Genomic DNA, 15,658 nt, shown 5'->3' with positions numbered 1-15,658 from the left:
AGGCTCCATCATCCGGCGAGCTACCAATTACCCCTTTCGTAGATGGATTTTGTCACCTGCCACATGCGGCAAGCACCCATTCACGTCACCCGAGATGGTTTAGCTGTCGGCAGGATGCAGGCTTAAGGCGCTGTTGCTGCTCATTTCTGCCGTGTGGCTCGTCCGGCCACTTAGCGTTCCCAATTGTCTCCATGGAACCACACTTTGCTGACTGCTAATATAGGCATGTCTGCAACTTGCTAATGGTGGATGGTACGGCCTTCGTTAAACATTGGACAGCTGCAAACCCTCAGCCCCTCGACTCCTTTGCATTCTGCAAGCGGGAGAGGCTGAGCAATTGGTGACCTTTTTTCAACACTCTGGTTGATCTTTCTTGATGCTATTCTAACTCTATGATTAATTGATGACTGGTCGCCCCAGTACAGCCATCGTTCCGCCTCCCTTTCTGCCTGCCTTGTGCAACACCCCGCCAAAGGGCCCGCCCTTTCCTACCCCATCTCACCAAACATAGTTGAAGGTGTTCGCAATGCAGCCAATCAATACATCAGGATGCTACATCCCGCCGCCGCGATCTTCTGTGTTGCATACTTACCTAATATGCTCCGGGCAAGGGTTTACACCGCTTTACAGCAACCATCCCCTACTTCTTTGACGGTTTTTATCTTCATCAGGCATGTCAAAGTTCAGCCTCGTTCTTGGCCCAACAAGGAGCAGCAACGGCATTAGGCCGCCTCCACACCATGTCCTCTCTTGCTTACTCCCCTGTGATGGGAAACGGACTCTGCGTCCTTTCCCCGGCGATGCCTGCCGTCTGCCTGCCCTCCCATAGGGCAGCCTTGCGAACCGCCATGCTCAATTGAGAGTGTCGCATCCCATGCCTGCTTTAATAGGTGCCTAGGACAAGGGCCTCGTCGGTTGCCCCTGCACGTATAAAGAGGGAACTGCCGCTGCTTGAATGTCCATCGGAAAAATGAGCATCGTGAATTTGCAACACCCATTTGCAGGATTCGATTTAGATCAGTATTTTAGACACACTTGACACCCGCGTCTCTTCACCGCTGTCAAGTCCAACGAACTCCTACCCAAATCCACCTAGAACCTACGCGTCGCCCCTGGCCCTTGTTGATCCACGTCGGTTTTTGGGCTACCGTCCATCGTGGCATCCCGGATTGTCACCACTATGGACTACTCCCCGAAAAGGTTGATTGTGTGCTGTGATGGCACATGGATGGACTCGTAAGTGGCGCTCTTTCTCACCTTCCACCTCCGACAGTGTCTGCCGTACTAACCAGCCTAGCGAAACCGGCTATGTCAAGCCGAGGTTCTGGAAGCCAAAAGGCCAGCTCCAGATCCCCTCAAATGTGACACGCATCTCGAGATGTTTTCGCCGGAAGTGCACCGACGGTCGTGTGCAGGTCATCGAGTACGAGTCGGGTGTTGGGACGGGGAGCAACACTCTTGATGCCCTGACTGGAGGCGCCTTCGGGCTCGGTTTGTCTGAGCGAGTCCGCCAGGTCTACAGTTTCCTGTGCGCAAACTACTGCGATGGCGACGAGATAATACTCATCGGCTTCTCGCGCGGCGCGTACACAGTCCGCTCCGTAGCTGGCATGATCGCCGATTTAGGTCTTCTCACCCGCGAGGGTGTGGAGCACTTCTACCCAATTTTTAAGGACATGGAGAACTGGATGAATGACGAATATATCGACGAGTTTCCTAGTATGCCGTTTGATAACAAGCCCAAAGGCGTCGATGCTGCCTACGAATACAAGGCGAGGTTGGAGAAGGTGAGACTTTGATTTGGTCTTACTCAACGGTACAGGCGCTGATCTGAACAGCTTGGTATGACCCGCGTTCGACAGAATGAAGGCCATGGAGACATCATCAAGGTTAAGGCCGTCGGTAGGTCTTGTTTACCCTTGCAATCGGGGCCCTGGCTAACAGAAGACAGCTGTATGGGATACCGTTGGTAGCCTCGGCATCCCTCAAATAGCCTGGCTGAACAAGCTCGGCATCTACGCATCGAACGAGGAGTACAGATTCTGGGACACCAGCCTATCGGACCGCGTAGAGCACGCCTTCCAGGCTCTCGCGCTCGATGAAACCCGCTATTCCTTCCAGCCTGCCGTCTGGGAACGCTTGGATGCAAACCGTTTGTCGACAGATCTCCGACAGGTGTGGTTTCCTGGAAACCACTCCAACTGCGGTGGCGGCTGGAATGATCAGGGCATGGCCAATATTACTCTTGCTTGTGAGTCTGCCTCGTCGCCATCAAAGAGTGTGATTTACTAACTCAGTCAGGGATGATGGACCAGCTGGCATCGATCGGCGTAGAGTTTAACCACCTCGCACTCGAACGCTGCGTGAATCAATCAAAATCATTCTACCGCTCACAACAGAAAATCAACAAGGAGAAGAAGTGGGCTCTCGAGCCCATTTTCAGTCAGAATCATCCACTTCGGCCATGGGGCTTGGGTTCCATTCAGAAGACGTCGAACATTCTATACTCTCTGGCCGGGAAGATTACACGCACTCCGGGTCTCTACAAACAAGTCAACCCGAAGACTGAGGTTGGCGAGGGGCCTTTCCTCAAAGACACAAACGAGCGTATTCACTCCTCCGTCCGCATCCGTCTGGCCTGCAAAGGCCTCGACCTCAATGATGTCGGTGTATGGAAGAACCCCGCTCTCAAGAAGAACTGGAGGCTCGTCCGCACCAAGACGGCTTACCACGACCCCGTTCCGCACCACCCGCATTGGGAACCGGAGGACGACAGAAAGAATTGTATTCAGCATCCAGCTGAATCTGAGGACGGCCGGTGGGTTTGGGAGTACTGCGGCCCCAAGAGGCATGCGCCTACCAGTCCTCAAGCGAGAATTATGGTCGAGGAGCCGCTGGGACCGTACGAAAGACACTTGTTGAAGTTGACGGGTGGTAGTCCCAGCGTGTACGAATGGGCCCACAAGAATGCCTTCTAGATGAGCGTTTGGCACTTGGAGTAGTTTGTCTTTTAGCGGCATTTTCGGGCGTCGAGATACCACTTTATCCTCATGAGAATGGCGTTGGGGTTTAGCATCGCATGACATGAGTTCAGGGCATTGGAAATAGAACTAGAGGAATGAATCGAACATGTAACAGCAAGTGGTGTCTTGGCAATTTGTGACGTGACTGTCTCTGTGCAACAAAACCACTACTAGTTCAGCAAGTGAGAGGCGGCTAGTCAAGCTCGGAAATCAACTAATGGTGGTCAATTATGACAGCATGCTGCACATTATGACTTGTAATATTTATGTCGAGGCTGCTATTATGTGCGTTTATCCCAGCGGCCGGTTGCCCGCCGGATGCTCCAAGCTCTCTCCGAAACGAACTGCTCCCCAACATTTTATTTCTTGCCATTCCTTATTTTTAGTTTTGCTGGGCTAATTAAGCAGTGTCAAGGGTATGTCATATCTGGGACTCCCTCTTCAAGCTGCCATTGGAGTACAGCTCAGGGGATACAAGGTGAAATTACAACTTCGTTGAAAAAAACCATCATCTTAATCGGTGCCATGACTGGAGCACGTTGGTTATTAGTCCGTCGTTGCATTCAGAGGAACCTTTGCACTACTAAACCCCACTAGAGGAGAAGCGTGTCAGTTTTGGGTTACCTTGGATGCCTATCGTGAGTTAAGTTGTAGCATATCTAGATGGAAACAGCGTGAGACGGACAGAGTGCAGCTATCGTCAGGCCCCCCTTTTGGGTTCCTCACGTTCAAGAAGCTGTGCTAATCGCAGAGTGCTTTTTGTATAATGTGGACTGGCCAAGGGCTTCTTCCGTACAAAGTAGGGGTACATGTGAATGGTATGGACACGACAAAGATAGGTTCGCATTGACAAGGCACCTGAAATTGCAACATCCCCTGATGCCATCTTCGATTTCCAGTCGTCCGTTCCCTACCTTTCTCGGCCCATTCCAGGCCCGCCGATTTGCCAGACGACGCCAACAACTCACTCAGACTAAACAGCAAGTGCCGGGGCGATCGATCGCTACGGTCTCGAACCTCAACCATGATCAACGAAGGAACACAACGGAATCGTGTGGCGAAGAAAGCAATGCTAATCTAATAGGGGGTTCCCAACTAGTCGGTACCTTTAATTGAGACCCGGACGCCCGCCTCGTGGACTTGTGGAAAGCTCGTGTGCCCGCTGTTCCTTATTTGGTAGCGAAGTGAAATTATGCGCTAGTAGGTCAAAAAAAGGGAGAATAAAGGAGAGCCAAAGGCGCACGATAGTTGGGTTCTTCCCCCTTTCCCCAACTTACTAGGCGTCCTTTGTGAAGCTTATTGCCTCTTAGGTTTTACCAAGCTTTCTGCTGGCTCAACCGGTGGCTTCAGCCGCACACCAGATAAGTTGTTTCCCGGGTTGTAGTTGGCTGTTTATTCCAGCCACCAACCTGAATTAAATCAACGGGACTTTTGATGTCGTCAACCACGTTGGAAGAAACGATGGCAAATGAAGACATGGCCGAAATGAGTATATGTAGAGGTCCTTTGCCTCAATCATTCTGTTCTTCACCTCATCACATCACATCACTCACCACCTTTCACATCATCATTTCCACCTACCTGCCCCTGTCCCTCATCGAATCTGTCTGCCCACTACACTTGCACCACATCCCGAATCACCTTGCATCGCCTCTATATACCTTACCTAGCATCCCCCAACCCGTTCGATCGCCACTCGCCACTCGCCGCTCACTTCTCCTCCACCATCACAGCCGCTCTTCCTTACCATGCCCCTCCATCGCCCATCCCGCTCCCTTCTACATCTCCCACCTGCTACTTCGCTCTCACCACGATCTTGCCTAAATAACACACCCCCCACAACACAAATCAGTTCACCTTTATAAACTCCTACCTCCACTGCCCGCAGAATTCTTATTAGTTCCTTGTCTAGTTTTCCCGATCACCCCACCTTCTCACAACCAAGAATAACTACCCATCACCTGCCCCGTCAACCCTCCTTCACCAGCTCCCGTCTTATCTCAGTTCGCATCATCTTATCCTTATCATTTCATGCCCTTGTCATGTTATTCCCCGACCCCCTTACCTTCTACCCGGTGTCCCCTTTCTACGAATTAGACAAAACACTCGGCTCATTACCTCCTCACATCTCATTGCCCTCACTCTCATACCCTTCACATCACCTAGCGCAGCACTCTTCCCGTCTCATCTCCTGCCTTCCCTTGCCCTCCTTCGCCCCGGACCAACACCGCCCTTCTCTCACCCTCGCCCGAGTCACTTCCTTTCCTCCTTCCCTTCCCTTCCCCAATGCAGGGGAAGGGCTACTCTTGTAGAACTAAGGGTAAGTACAACCACATTTCAGTGGGGGAGAAAGATTTGACTAGACAGCGTATACCTCTGAAAGTGTTTATTGTGAAGTCACGAAATGCACTCAGATCAGGATGAGAGGAGGGGGTTCCCGTAGGCTTTGGTATTTCGACGAGGGAACGCAGGTCATAAGATTCGAGGCCGATCGCACCGTTACTTCACCACTTGGAAACGGGTAGCATTTCGAAGGAGGCGTGCCGCTTTTTCACAGCGTACTCGAGACTGAACAAAGAGGCAAGAGAAGTTCACAAGGAAAAGAAAAAAAAAAAAAACAATCTGAACGATCCAAAACTGGCGGGCGTCGTGGGAAGATATAGAGCGGCGTTTTGATCGAGTCACAAACAGGCTGGCGCCTCGGAGGATTGCACTGTCATGGCGAAAGTGCAGAAAGTGTGGTCAAATGACGGCTGGATAAGACAAGGTCGGTGGTCATACGGTGACTCAAAAGGCAAGAAAGACGGACGTGGCATGTAGGGTGAGAAATACTTAGCATGGCCTTGGGTGCCTTACGAGGAGACCGAGCTTCATATATATTCAATGCCATTTCACTGCATTTTTAACCCCTCCAAAGCCCGTGTAGTGAGGGCCGCGCACCTGCAGGCAGCCATGGCTCGCTGCGCCTCCAAGGCAGCCTGACTGGCAGCCTGCTCGACCGCCTCACTTTCGTCGGGCGCAGCAGGGCGGGAAGCAGCAGCTTAGACGCGCATGGAAAGGGGGGAAAAAAAGAAAAAAAAGAAAGAAAGAAAAAAGGGGCCACGCATCAGCGGAATGGGCTTCGAGTTGAGTTTTGCTACTTCGAATTTCCACTCCTGCCGGCAACGCGTGTAGATGAAGTTGTCGAAGTGGATTCACGGACCAAGGTAAAAGGCAGGACCCGGGATTTTGGCGGCGGCAGGCGGGGGACCGCAGGATCGATGATCCGATAACGCGAGCCTTGGACCGCCGTGTCAACTGGCAGCACAACACTGTGTCATGCTTACTTTGTGTTGTTGGATTGAGCTATCTCAACACCTCCCACAATGGCCTCCCTTATGGCCACCCTCGACGCTCTGTCGGCACTCTCTCCAGCCCAATGGTGCCAAATATTCTTCAGCCTCTCTTCGGCCGCCGTCTTGGCTATCCAGATCATTCCCAAGGCGGCCCAGCATGCACTGCTTGATTATGGCGCTCGTTCGCCCGTCGGCACCGACGACCAGATGAAGGAAGGGGGACCCAAGGCGACGAATTGGTTCAATGATTTCATCAAAGCGACCGCGTCCATCGGCCAGATCCCGCATGCATGGTTTATGCATTTCTACGTGGCGTCAATCGCGGGCTCAGCATTCTGGGCATACGAATTCATCCGAGATGGACCGGCTTTCAGATTCATCGCAGCTCGGCAGGCACAGTCGGGTAGCCCTGCCATGAGCCTAGAGCAGACGATTCTCGTTTGGGTATTAATGGCGCTGCAGGGATCCAGGAGGCTCTATGAGTGCTTCTTCGTGACGAAGCCTGGGTCTTCTAAAATGTGGTTCGTCCATTGGCTGCTCGGTCTAGGGTTCTACATCTGCATGAGTGTGTCGGTCTGGGTGGATGGATCAGGCAAGTTCTCTCAGCCGTGTCATCATCAGCAGCTCCCACTAACTTTCCAAGCTTCCCTCCAAGGAGCGTCTGGGCTAAACACTGGCAGCCTACTATCATTCACCCCCACCCTTGGAACCGCCGTGTACTTTTACGGGTGGGTGAACCAGCACTGGTGCCATAAGCATTTGGCTAGCCTGAGAAAGTATTCGCTTCCGGATCAAGGGCTATTTCGATACATTGTATGCCCTCACTACACCTGCGAATGCATTCTTTATCTTGGGCTCGCTATAACAGCGGCACCGGAGGGCCAATGGGTCAACCGCACTCTTTTGTGCGCCTTCTGGTTCATTGTTGTCAATCTGGGGACAACAGCCGATGGAACCAAGCAGTGGTATGCGCACAAGTTTGGCGCCGAAAAGGTAGCTCATAAATGGAAAATGATTCCATTTTTCTTCTAGACTCACTTGAGCCGCGATATCACCTTTTCCCAAGCAAGCCAAACTTGGCCCCGAGCTTCGATACCTTCATGACATCACGATACGTCAGACTGGTTCTAGTTGCGCGCACATTTCGGCCGGCGGCAAACTCGTCTTTGGATCGCAGCAGGTCCCAATTCACAATAGTCTCGGCGGACAACTCGACGTCTTCATCGGTATCAGCAATGCCGTGAAGGTAATCGGTGTAGAGGTTATCGGTGGTGATGAGGAGGCTTCTAGGTTCTTGTAGAATGCGCCAAACGGGCTCCGGATCCAGCGCACCGTCCTCCCTGCTTTGGTAGAGATTGAGACATAGACTTGCTCCCAAGCTGACAGTGCACACGACTGGATGATAGGCAGCCCCGTCCTGTATCCATTATGAGATTCAAGTACCTTCACGTAGGCACCTACCATGTACTCAACTTATGCGGCATGATTCCAACTCCGGGAGGATACTCATTTATCAGGACGTGGTTCGGTCGGTGGTGTGGACTTTCGGCGAAGAGGTGTGATGAATCAGGACCGGTGGTCCGAGGTAAGGAAAGAATTCGCGAGACCACGGGCTCTTGCAACCATTGTGGCAGGGGAGAATCAATCAGTTTATTCTGAACTAGATCAGACGGCCAGGTTTGGAGACGTCGATGAGTCAGTTGTTTCCAGCGAGGTTTCGGCGCATCAGCAATCTGTTGGGTGCCAGGCAGACAGTCAGCCATAAAGTTCGCCCAGGCTTTTCGAGCAAGGGCTCGGCACCTTTTGCAATATCAGTTGTTCTTCCTCTTCGGATATGAATCCCGCAATGTAAAAGGCCGAAGATGGGAGTTGGGTGATCTTGACGTCGTCAAGGGAAGTGGGTAAGTTCACAGCTTCCGCAGCCATTTTCCCTGGATGGCCTCGTGGCTGTGGGGTCAAGATGTTTGATGGTTGGCACGCGATCAGTGTGATCTTGTGCTTCGTCCAACTTTAAGTAGGCGAAATTCGAGGAATGTGGATGGTGAAGTCGGGAAAGCTAGGCGCGGCGGAGCTTATCGATGCGAGGGGTAAGGTCAATGAGGTAAGCTGTACTATGTAGAGCTTGAAAGTTGGGTAGGTAGGGTAGGGTGGTAGTCAGGCCAGGCCGACTAGCAGCGACAACTAAGCGTCAAACGGCTCGGCAAGCTAGGAAGATCTAGGCACTGCCAGGCAATGGGGCGATTGTACACTACCACACTACATGATGAGTTGGAGTGGAGCAGTAGAGACGGGAGCTGGAAGCAGAGGGAGGCGAGAGGTGGACGTGGCCGCGGCAGTGCGCGGCTTGGGCAAACCGCTCTAAAGGAGGTTCGAGCGCACAAGCTCAGCAGTCAGTCTACAGAAAGTCGGCGGATGGAACTGTGGCGCTGGAACATTGGGGGCGAGAGCGGAGACGGATGACTGCGTATGAAAAGTACGCTAGTCTTAAACAGGAGGCGGGAGGAGGATTAGTCACGGCCCAGTGGGAGTGGTTGTTGGGTTGTGCCGTTCTCAGTGAGCAGAGCTCCGTTTTCGAAGTGGTTTTTGATTCGTTCTTTCACTTCAAGATGCGACGATGGGGGAACACTGGTGGACGAGGGAGAGAGGAGGAAGAGGAGCTGCTGCGACGCTGTAGGAGGTTGGGATTGGTCGTTGTGGGTCACTGGCATATCGAAAGCCCAGTACGTACCTCAAACCTTGCAGGACGGCGCAGCAGTACCAGGCGGTACGTATCTGACCGGAGGCTTGGTGAGGTTGCTGGGCCTTTTTTCACTTTTTTTTTTTTTTTTTTTTTCTTTTCCTCTTCCCGTTCCCTTTCCCTTTACCGAACCGTCGAATTGGCAGGGCAATAGTCAGACAGAGTCTCGTGTGAATGGTCGGGGCCTCGTTTTAAATTGAGCCCAAGAGAAATTTCGCAGGCTGGTGGCCAGGGTCAGGTGGCCTGCTACCTCATTGCCGAGTGCATTTTCCCAAGGTAAGGAAGATACCTTAGTGCGCAGCTGCAGTGAGAGAGAGACGCAGCACACGGCACGCTATCTCACCCTATCTTTCTGAAGCAAGGTGGGCTCTGGGGCTACTTCCAGGTTGTATCCTGTTTTGGTTTGCTAGCGCGCCTTCCTGATACTTGCAGATCAGGCCAAAAAGGCAGGAGCTGCAGGTACCTCGAAATCAAGTACGTAGTTTCGTCTATGTCCATGTCCCATCCACCCTGAGTCCGTCAGGCTGCCACTGCCACTGCCACTGGGACTCTGCTGCTGCCACTCTGCCTGCTTGCCTGCCTGCTGCTGGCCGCCCGTATTCCAAGCGTCCCCCGTCGGGTCCAATCAAAGAGGTGGCGATCAGACTTTTTGACTCTGAAGACACTTGCGGCCCCATTTTCACCTTCCAGCCAAACCCGAACGAAGCGTCCAGCGTCACCAAGCCTGCCTTTTCCAGCATTACCACCCACGCCGCGTCCATCGAACCACACGCATCATTATTCCGGCCAGGCGCTTCCTTTGTTTTTTTCCCTTTATCGTCGTCGTGATCCGGTCTTTTTACTCCTACTCGACTACCGACTCCACCATCTTCGACTGTTGCACCCCCGTGACTGACCTGGCCACTTTCTCTTAGGGGGGTCCTTCCTGGCGACCGAGAAAGTCGTCCACCGATCGCGAATCAATCAATCACCCAATTCAATCACGACCTCAGTTCTCTCACTCGTGGCCGACCTTTGGCCAGGATGGTGCTGGCCAGTTTTTCGACCCTCAGATAAATGATATGGATGCGCAGAATGCTGCCGGGTCTGACAAGCCGAAGCCCGTCGCTGCTGCGGAGAAGCGACCGGGCAATCACCAACCTGATGAGTCCAAGGAGTCCACCAACAAAACCCCAAAGAGCGCGGACGACTCCATCAAACTTGCCCCAAATTTGCCCAAGGACATCAAGCCTAGCGTAACTGTATCACGCGCGCCCCTTCCTGGTGATGACGCTCCCGTCGAGAGAGACTCGGATGCCGAAACAATTGTGTTACCCGGCAAGGACGGCCACTCGCCTTCCAAGGCCAGAAAGGTAAAACACGAGGATCGCAGCGATGGAGAGCCCCCGATCCCCCGCAAGATTCGTGATGCCAGTGCTAGCAGAGATGGAGACAAGGACAAAACTGCCAACCCTCCTCGTTTGTTGTCCGAGGGAGCATCTTCGTTGGGATTGAAGAAGAAACGCCTTCACGACCAGTCCATACGCAATAAAGATGGCTCCAGCGGCCTCAGCTCAGCTCCTGCCTCTCCTCCAAGACGTCGAATTGGTGCGCATTCCGACTCCGACTCGGGTGTTGATCGTAGGAAATCTCCTAAGCTGCCCATGAAAGACCGAGCTAAATCCACCGACCGGACGGTTCCCCACAAACGTAAAGCTCCCAAAGCGGACTCAGACGATGAGGCGGAAAACCGAAAGGCTCGACGACAACGCATCTCGGATATTGGCATCGATTCTCGACCAAACCGTCCCCTCAAGGAACACAAGGTGTCCTCTGTTAGAAGAGAAAACGAGGGCCACTCAGGATCTCGTACCAGATCCGTATCTCCCCACCACCCACGTGCCCACCGACGGAGCATTTCGACGCAACTTCCTGCAAACTCGTCTAATGGTCTGAGCCACAAGAAGAAACGATTGCCGCCCCCGCTCCAGTCGACTGACTACCACTCTGATGAGTCTTCTGCGAGCGGCAGCCCCCATCCACGGAGCTCCAAGCTGCGCAACTTGTCGACACCCGCCACTGCCGAGTCAAACATGTCGCCTGCCAAAATCGCGCCACATAAGAAACATCTCGACGCTCACGGTCAGACGTTCCTGGCGAGGGCTTGCGCCAGAGGCGAGTACGACATTGCAAAGCAAAGGCTGGGCGAGCGGCCTGAGGATCTTAACGTCGCCGACTACGCAGGAAACACGCCACTCCAGATCGCTGCGATTAATGGTTACGAGGATATCGTTAAGCTTCTTATCGACGCTGGCTGCAACCTGGATTGTGTGAATTACGATAAGGACACACCATTGCTGGATGCCGTCGATAACGGCCACCTCGGGGTCGTGAAGCTGCTGCTGAACGCAGGAGTAAATCCGCGAAAGGCTAACGTAAGCGGTGAAGAACCTCTTGATAGGGTCAGCGACGACTTGGACAACGCAGCAGAGTTCCGCGCTGCACTTATCGAAGCGAAGTCGAGGCAGGGCGAACGCCGACGCACGTCAGAGGATCATCATTCTGTCGACCACCAAGACGGCCGTTCATCACACGGGCCTGATAGCCCGCGACGGTCACCTGCGCCCTCTTCTGCTCATGCCAGTGGTCGACGGGCCGGAACTGTGAGGGCGACCAAGACGAGCAACTACTTGTTATACATGTCCTTGGACGACAAGACACTCCGACAGGCCGCTGCCAGGGGTGACGAGGAGACGGTAACAAGAATTTTACAAGTCAAGGATGGCTGCGACGATTCCGAAGCCATGGTCGCTGCCGCTCGAGGTGGACATGAAGTTGTAATCCAATTGCTTTTGGCTTTGGGTGGTGCGAACCCAGATCCTGCCCCAGTTCCCAGTATACCATCAGAGTTTGCGACGCCCATGCTAGCTGCCATTGGCCAGGAGAACATAAAAGTCGTTAGGTTGCTCTTAGACCAGGCAAATTTTGATCCGACTCGCCGATTCAAAGGAGAAACATACTATGAGATTGCACGACGCCGACAAGGGACCAATTGGAAGGACGAAGAGCACATGCTAAAGGAAGCTTATGATGCGTACAGAAAGTCGCATCGTGATATTTCAAAGACGAAATCTCCGAACAGACGTGAACGCGAGAGAGAACGAGAACGGGAGCGTGACCGAGACCAGGAACGAGAAGTAAAGCGCCAGAGCCGCAACGAACTCAAAGAGGAGGCTCGAGCGCACAAACGCAACCTGTCCAGCCCTTCCCGCGACCCAGAGGCCCGGAAGAAGCCTTCAGCTAATCGGAACATCACGAGTCCCAAGGAAAAGCGACGATCTGATTCTTTTCACGACGACCAAACATCACCGAAGCGGGGCCCTGGCAGACCTCGAAAAGAAGACCGCGTTCCGACAATCGCTGTCTCTGATCGTGAAGCATCACCGGCCTTATCGCAAAAACAGACAGCTAAGGCCGTGAAGCGCGCTGAATCCGACGTGGCTGCAATGTCGTCCGAAGGCGAAGCCGTCAAGCCACGCAGGAAGTTGATATCTAAGGGTGAACTTCGGGGCGAGAGGGAAAAAAGCCGACGCGCTAGCATGGTTTCCACCACCTCCTCTCTGAAGGATCCATCTAGTCCACGCGACCCCAAACATGACGACCACCCCGAGAAACCCAAGGGTGAGCCCCTGTCTGAGAAATATCACGATCGCACGAAGGCCCTTAAGAGGGACGAGTCGAGAGATCGGCTTTCTGTTTCAGGCGAGCACTCCTCAAAGAGGCATCGTTCCAGCGTCACCCCGCCACATTCGAGTACCGGTGAAAAGGAGGATAGTGAGATTCCTACGAAAAGAAGGCGGCTTGATGTTGACGGCAAGGAGCGACGGCCAAAGTCAACCGCGTCGCCAGACGATCCGCACAGGCTATCACGTGAAGCGCCTCCTCGATCAAAATCAAACCTCAGGGATCATGACGACAGTGATCGTAGGCCTCCGAAGATGAAGGATACTGAAGGCCACAGAAGGGAATCCGGGAAGTCAAGCAATAGTGACAAGTCCAGCATTCACGTTAAATCTGAGGACGTTGACATTGATATGCCTGACGCATCAGACGCGAAGGATGCCGAGGAAACCGAAGCGCGTGTTAAGAAGGAGCGTGATGACGAGAAGCGACGTCTTGAGGAGAAGGAAAGACGGAGGGAGGAGAAGCGACAAGAGGAACGGAAGCGTCGCGAGGCCGAGACCGAGGAAAACCGCAAGAAAGAAGAAGAGCGGCGTCTACGCGAAGCCGAAGAGAGGAAGCGGGAAGCCGAGCAGAAGAAACGCGAAGCTGAGCAAAAGGAACGCGAGGCCGAAGAAAAGCGCTTGAAGGAAGAAGAGGAAGCCAAGCAACGCGAGGAGGAACGCAAGCGTAAGGCTGAACTTGAAAGGAAGCGCCAGGAAGAGGAAGAGCGGCAGCGTCGTGAGGCCGAGGAGAAGAAGCGTCGCGAGGAAGAAGAAAAGCGCCTTCGTGAAGAAGAGGAGAAGAAGCGCCGTGAGGAGGAAGAACGCAAGAGGAAGGAAGAGGAGGCTAGAAAGCAACGCGAAGAGGAAGAAAGGCTCCGCAAGGAACAACTTGAGCGTGAAGCTGCTGAAGAGGCCCGCCGGCTTCGAGAAGAAGAGGAACGGAAAGAACGTGAGCGCAAGGAACGCCTGCAACGAGAGGAGATGGAACGCAAACGCGCTGCGAAGGAGGCTGAACTGCGTAGAATCCAGCAGGAACAAGAGCGTTTACGATTGGCAAAGCTTCCACCCCTTCTGCGTTGGTTGGATGGCTGTCCGAACCCCAAGACTTCCGAATTGGCCGCCAAATTCAAGCACATGCAAGGCGTCCGATATGACACCATACGCCCACAGGCCACCGGCACGCCTGATGGCAGAGAGCAGTGGATTCTCAACACTCATGCCGCTTTGCTCCTTGGAGAGAAGGACCTCACACTGTCAAGGTGTACGTAGCCTCCCATGTTTCCATGACAAGCTTGATATGCTGACATCGGTGTAGATACTGCCTGGGAACACGTTCCTGTGACGGACCTTGCCAAAAAGGTCATCTGGAGACTTGAGTCAGATCGATACGCTTTGATTACTGAAAGCCTTTACGAACTGGGGACTGGTTTGTCAGATTATTATGGCGAGGGCCAGGATCCTTTCAAGATGAGCTACCGTATCAAGGAAAAGCTTCGCGGAGAAGCGTGGGAGAAGTTTTTGAAAATGGACATGTTTTTTGTCAAGGTAAGACATGAGAGTCTCAATCTTGAAACACAAGAACAGTTGCTCACGGTAGTCTAGCTGTCGGACTTGATGTTTACCATCCCGAACGTCCCCCACCTCCGGAGCCTCAAGCTGAGTGTTGAGTACCGCGAGCTCCCTGAGGATGAGGGCCAACTCTACGGATGGAAAGTCCCTCAAAAGTGGAAACAAGATCCGGACGCGGACCGATTTTACGGATTTGCGCCGCGAAATAAGTACTACATTAACGGTGTCATGGTTGAAGAACAGAAACCTGGACTGTCTGCCACGAGCAGCACACCCTTTCCCGAGAAGCGGGTCCCTCGGAAGGGACTGCTGCAGATTTTCCCGGGCGACCCCGACTACCCTCGCCTATGCAAAGAACAAGGGCTTGAGCACCTTCTGAACGGTACAAAAACTCCCGCGCTGCCCAATGGCGGGCATCTTTCGCCAAGAAGCCAGTCGAATGCTACAGAGACTTCAGTTGAGCCTGTCAATGGTACCCAAAATGGTGTCTCTGCGCCCGCACCGGCTCCCCCGTCAGCTGAGGCCAAACCTTTTCTCAACGGCGTTAACGGCATCTCAACTTCGGGATCCAGCTAAGCTGCTAGGGTCCTTTCACGAACTAGAGTAACGGGCTACAATACTTAATATAAACATGCACCATGCTCTGCAGCAAACCCTCCGGTGACGATTGAACCATTAAAACTGCCGACAGGAACCCTAGACGGAGCTTCCGAACAGCAGCAGGAGAGGTTTTAGCCATTACCAGCTGCCTCCATTTGGTCTTTTCCCCCCCTTGTGTTACGGGCAAAATAAACGAAACGTATACTCACTTACGATTACTGGTCTGGCCGACTTGATGGGGGACGACGTTCGACGAGATCAGTGTGCGTCGGAACAGACGGGCTACCCCCAAGTCTATAGCTTCAGTTGCTTATTTTTTGAATGATGACGGCCACGTGAACGCGAACGAATCCCGCTATCAGTATTATTAAACGAAAGAATCAGGCTTGCATGTGGGCAGTTGATGAATTGACGGCAGATGTCTCGGCTTGGAGGGATGAGGATGATGAAACGGGGCTGTGGTTCGTAGGGATGAACGGGTTTCCAGGCGAGACGTAGATAATGAAATAAAACTATTAAAAATGCAAATAGTAACCAGGTTGTTAACCATCGAGGTCAAAAATGCGACTGCCGAACCCTTCCTCCCTTCTTCCCCCATCTTTGGGCTCGTTACTGTTATGAAGACAAGGCGAAAGAAATTTCGAGTAAATGATTCGTCAGGCAAAGTTCTGACATCACCGCAAGGCCATT

General features: G+C 53.0%; 4 protein-coding genes across 4 annotated transcripts; 3 read left to right on the top strand and 1 right to left on the bottom strand.

Annotated features, from left to right (window-relative positions):
* Window positions 1-1,180: 1,180 nt before the first annotated feature.
* On the top strand, window positions 1,181-2,978 carry CTRU02_212689 (peptidoglycan binding domain containing protein; the record flags this gene model as incomplete). The annotated part of the gene is made up of 5 exons (XM_070205893.1): window positions 1,181-1,236; window positions 1,298-1,787; window positions 1,839-1,902; window positions 1,952-2,251; window positions 2,290-2,978. The coding sequence occupies 5 exons, from the start codon at window positions 1,181-1,183 to the stop codon at window positions 2,976-2,978; spliced, it is 1,599 nt and encodes a 532-aa protein (XP_070060286.1).
* Window positions 2,979-6,388: 3,410 nt separating this feature from the next.
* On the top strand, window positions 6,389-7,390 carry CTRU02_212688 (3-oxo-5-alpha-steroid 4-dehydrogenase; the record flags this gene model as incomplete). The annotated part of the gene is made up of 1 exon (XM_036723480.1): window positions 6,389-7,390. The coding sequence occupies one exon, from the start codon at window positions 6,389-6,391 to the stop codon at window positions 7,388-7,390; it is 1,002 nt and encodes a 333-aa protein (XP_036584756.1).
* Window positions 7,391-7,409: 19 nt separating this feature from the next.
* CTRU02_212687 (ALKBH6 protein (calpain)) lies at window positions 7,410-8,284 on the bottom strand (the record flags this gene model as incomplete). The annotated part of the gene is made up of 3 exons (XM_036723481.1): window positions 7,410-7,775; window positions 7,852-8,091; window positions 8,159-8,284. 3 exons carry the CDS (start codon window positions 8,282-8,284, stop codon window positions 7,410-7,412), a joined length of 732 nt encoding a protein of 243 aa, XP_036584757.1.
* Window positions 8,285-10,156: 1,872 nt separating this feature from the next.
* CTRU02_212686 (uncharacterized protein) lies at window positions 10,157-14,068 on the top strand (the record flags this gene model as incomplete). Its single annotated transcript, XM_036723482.1, has 1 exon — window positions 10,157-14,068. The coding sequence occupies one exon, from the start codon at window positions 10,157-10,159 to the stop codon at window positions 14,066-14,068; it is 3,912 nt and encodes a 1,303-aa protein (XP_036584758.1).
* Window positions 14,069-15,658: the final 1,590 nt, after the last annotated feature.

This window comes from Colletotrichum truncatum (assembly GCF_014235925.2).
Source record: "Colletotrichum truncatum strain CMES1059 chromosome Unknown Contig_0009, whole genome shotgun sequence".
Classification (NCBI taxonomy): Eukaryota; Fungi; Ascomycota; class Sordariomycetes; order Glomerellales; family Glomerellaceae; genus Colletotrichum; species Colletotrichum truncatum.
Note: the sequence above shows the minus strand (reverse complement) of the source record. Positions and strands in the feature narration are given on the sequence as shown.